This window comes from Pecten maximus, chromosome 1 (genome assembly GCF_902652985.1).
Source record: "Pecten maximus chromosome 1, xPecMax1.1, whole genome shotgun sequence".
In the NCBI taxonomy this organism is placed as follows: Eukaryota; Metazoa; Mollusca; class Bivalvia; order Pectinida; family Pectinidae; genus Pecten; species Pecten maximus.
In genome coordinates, this window is record NC_047015.1 from 14819251 (window position 1) to 14823276 (window position 4026).

The 4026-nt window shown below is 35.3% G+C and overlaps 1 protein-coding gene across 1 annotated transcript; it reads right to left on the reverse strand.

Annotated features, from left to right (window-relative positions):
- Positions 1–1815: 1815 nt before the first annotated feature.
- LOC117329906 (stress protein DDR48-like) lies at positions 1816–3432 on the reverse strand. Its single transcript, XM_033888163.1, has 2 exons — positions 3321–3432; positions 1816–2699 (listed from the first exon to the last, which is right to left on the reverse strand). The coding sequence occupies exons 1-2, from the start codon at positions 3430–3432 to the stop codon at positions 1816–1818; spliced, it is 996 nt and encodes a 331-aa protein (XP_033744054.1).
- Between the last annotated feature and the right edge of the window lie 594 nt (positions 3433–4026).

Below are 4026 nucleotides of genomic sequence, written 5' to 3' on the forward strand. Positions count from 1 at the left end.
TTTTTTGTGTAACATGTATTTTACAGAAAACAAAATAATTTGTCAATATGGAGGGGATCATGTATACGTGACACTGGAATGCTTTTGTGCTGGCATCACGGCTCAACTGGAACTGGATTGTGACCCAAAACAGCGGAAACTTTGTACGTAAGAATTTATATACTTATTGATGTTAACGTTCACAATGCTAGCTTATTGTTACTATTATACAAATCAAACAACCATGGAATGATATGACTGTGTTTACAATTGTATTTTATCAACTCACCACATAAAGATGTAATAATTGTGTTAGTGTGTCGGAATGCTATCAATAAAACCAGTAAACTTTGTATACTGTTTTAGTGTGTCAGAATGCTATCAATAAAACCATGAAAATTTGTATACTGTTTTATGTGTCAGAGTGCTATCAATAAAACCATGAAAATTTGTATAATGTTTTAGTGTGTCAGAGTGCTATTAATAAAACCATAAAATTTTGTATACTGTTTTAGTGTGTCGGAGTACTATCAATAAAACCATGTAACTTTGTATACTGTTTTACTTTATAACCTGACCACATATTAATATGCATAAATGTACCATTATACAATAGATCACCAAAAAAACTCGCTGCTCACTATATTCAAAGTGTATGCCGTATGATACGTTTATTCCTTTTAATGAATGATGCTAATTGTTTAACATTGTGGCCTGATAAAAATACAATAAAAACCGCCTCTAAATGTATAACTATCGTAATAAAAACAAGAGGCCAAGGGCCTCGTAGCTCTCTGGACGTTGATACAGTAACGTGCCAATTTTAGTCTTTTTTTTTTTTTTTTTTTAATTTTGCTATATATTCTTTGTGTTTTTAACTTTTTCAATGAATTTTCCTGACTTTGTGTATTGATCGTTTTAAATGAAATTTTGTACTCTTATAGAGAATTGTTTCCTGTTTCATCTCATAATATTTTCACTGTTTTCCGATGTATATGACTAGAGAAATCATATATTTTTTTATACAATACCTAATTTTTTGAACGCCATTTTGACGTTATTTTAGTAACGTCATATAGAGAAATGGCGTCACACGGAAATTATCAGTGTAGACAATTCTGTATTGCTCCATAAATACTCAACGGAAAAATAAATTAATATTATGATAAGAAACTATGGACATTTCTTCATAACATGACGAAATATTGTCAAAATCCGTTCACATAGTAATGTTTCATATCAGTGTGTTTGCCAGGGACGTATACGTATACCTCGCGAGACACTCTGTACACTGTAGCAGACGACATAATGTGTATAAAGTAACACGCATAGCAGCATTTTTTTTGCAGCGGCACAGGGATACGTGTGTTGCAGCACATTACTATATACACATTACAGTGGGTTGATATAGGAACTTTGCCTCATAACTCCTCAGAATAACGTTCGGCATGTCCCTGTGACACCGAATATGTCCAAAATGACACCGTAAATTGACGATTACTCGAAAATGAAAACAATTAACAACTCAAATTTCTTATCAAATCTAGTTCGTGTCGACCCCAATCATGTGTCTTGAAATCCATTCTGACAGTCCCACTGTTTCTGATATCCTCTGTCCACAAAATTTTAATAATTCTACTTCCGGCAAAAACATGAGAATGACTGCGTAAGCTCTCCTGGACTCCGTCCAGAGAGCTAAAAACCGTCTCTATATGTATAACTATCGTAAATAAAAAACCGTCTCTACATTTATAATTATTATAAACAAAAATCTAACCACAGGTTGCGATAGCAACGAAGCATGTTTTAATGGAGGTCATCTGATAACAGAGGAGTCTAACTGTAGCGCCACACCAGGACCCATCTATAAGTGTAAATGTCCGACGGGTAAGTATCGTTCATGTCCGACGGATAAGTATCATTAGTGTCCGACGGGTAAGTATCATTGATGTCCGACGGATAAGTATCATTGATGTCCGGCGGGTAAGTATCATTAATGTCCGACGGGTAAGTATCATTGATGTCCGACGGGTAAGTATTATTGGTGTCCGACGGATAAGTATCATTAATGTCCGACGGGTAAGTATCATTGATGTCCGACGGGTAAGTATCATTGATGTCCGGCGGGTAAGTATTATTGGTGTCCGACGGGTAAGTATCATTAATGTCCGACGGGTAAGTATTATTGGTGTCCGACGGATAAGTATTATTGGTGTCCGACGGGTAAGTATTATTGATGTCCGACGGGTAAGTATTATTGGTGTCCGACGAGTAAGTATTATTGGTGTCCGACGGGTAAGTATCATTAATGTCCGACGGGTAAGTATTATTGGTGTCCGACGGGTAAGTATCATTAATGTCCGACGGATAAGTATTATTGGTGTCCGACGGGTAAGTATCATTAATGTCCGACGGGTAAGTATCATTAATGTCCGACGGGTAAGTATCATTAACGTCCGACGGGTAAGTATCATTGGTGTCCGACGGATAAGTATCATTAATGTCCGACGGGTAAGTATTATTGGTGTCCGACGGGTAAGTATCATTGATGTCCGACGGATAAGTATCATTAGTGTCCGACGGGTAAGTATTATTGATGTCCGACGGGTAAGTATCATTAGTGTCCGACGGGTAAGTATCATTAATGTCCGACGGGTAAGTATCATTGGTGTCCGACGGGTAAGTATCATTAATGTCCGACGGGTAAGTATTATTGGTGTCTGACGGGTAAGTACATTGTATAATTCATTTCTACTTTAGCATTACACATATCGTGTAATCGCAAAACTCGCATTTTCCTTCCCTTGGTCTTAAAAATGAATGTATTAGTTCGAATTATCATATTAAATGCAATTATGATGTACTTCTAGATAATGTACTGTACTAAAAATGATGAACCCCTAGATAATGTACTGTACTAGTTATGATGTGCTTCTAGATAATGTACTGAACTAATTATGATGTACTTCTAGATAATGTACTGTGTTAAATATGATTTACTCCTAGATAATGTATTGTACTAATTATTATGTACTTCTAAATATTGTACTGTACTAAATATGATGTACTTCTAGATAATGTACTGTACGAACTATGATGTACTTCTGGAGCATCATTTGTGAAAAGTATGTATATGTACTGTAATAAGACACAGCTAGCTTCAAAGACTTGTCACCTTACATTGCAGTACGGAATGGGATAGGCCACTACCATGGAGACCGCTGTCAGAATATCTCTGTAAGTACCCCCTTACAAACACGCATCAGTGGAATAAATAACAGAAACAGTCCGTTCTGTGTGATCGTGTTGTGTTAACATACATATATATGTGACCTTTATACCATCCACCTTTTGTTGATCTAGGTTATTAGGAAGTGCAAACATCAGTCCAGTGTCCAGGAAAGCTACAAGAGTTGTGATGATGAAGAGAACATTGACAGTCCGTGTATTCATAGTGTAATAGACACACCTTTTGAGTGTGGACCTGTCATTCGTAACACCGACGGTAAGAAAAGTTGGATTCTGAAAGAAAATCATATTGACATTTACTGATTTGACGTAATAAAGAGAGAATGTGTATCAACTGTAAAATATCTTAACGAAATTTTAAGTATAACCACACACGAATTACAATAGTGTTATCGTAAAGATTATATATTTGTTGTCTTTAGGAATGAAGTTAACGAAGTGTAAAAGGATGTATAATGCTTCGGTGGAAAGCGGTTCAAAACAAACGCATGTTGATAAGACTTCCGATGGTAAGTATTGGAAACAGCATTCTGTTGTTATCTTAATCAAGGATTATAATGATTTCAAGCCCTTATACGAGTATACCGCTATATCATAGCATTATAGCCGTCTCAATTTTGAATTTTAGAATTAGCACAAAGTGCATATTTATTTTACAATTCTTTAATTATCATGCCTTTTTATATATATATATGTCATCAAAGAGGGATTCCGTCGTTGAAATTAGTTTAAACAATATTATTATTCATTAATCAAAATATTCAATACATATACAAATATTTTTATGGGATGGGAAAA

What these genes read in the sequence shown, in the direction of transcription:
- LOC117329906 (XM_033888163.1), bottom strand. Translation starts at nt 3,432, where the DNA reads ATGAATACACGGACTGTCAATGTTCTCTTCATCATCACAACTCTTGTA. An exon ending in AGATCAACAAAAGGTGGATG is followed by an intron (nt 2,700 to 3,320) that starts GTATAAAGGTCA and finishes CTTACCCGTCAG; the next exon opens with ACACCAATAATACTTACCCG.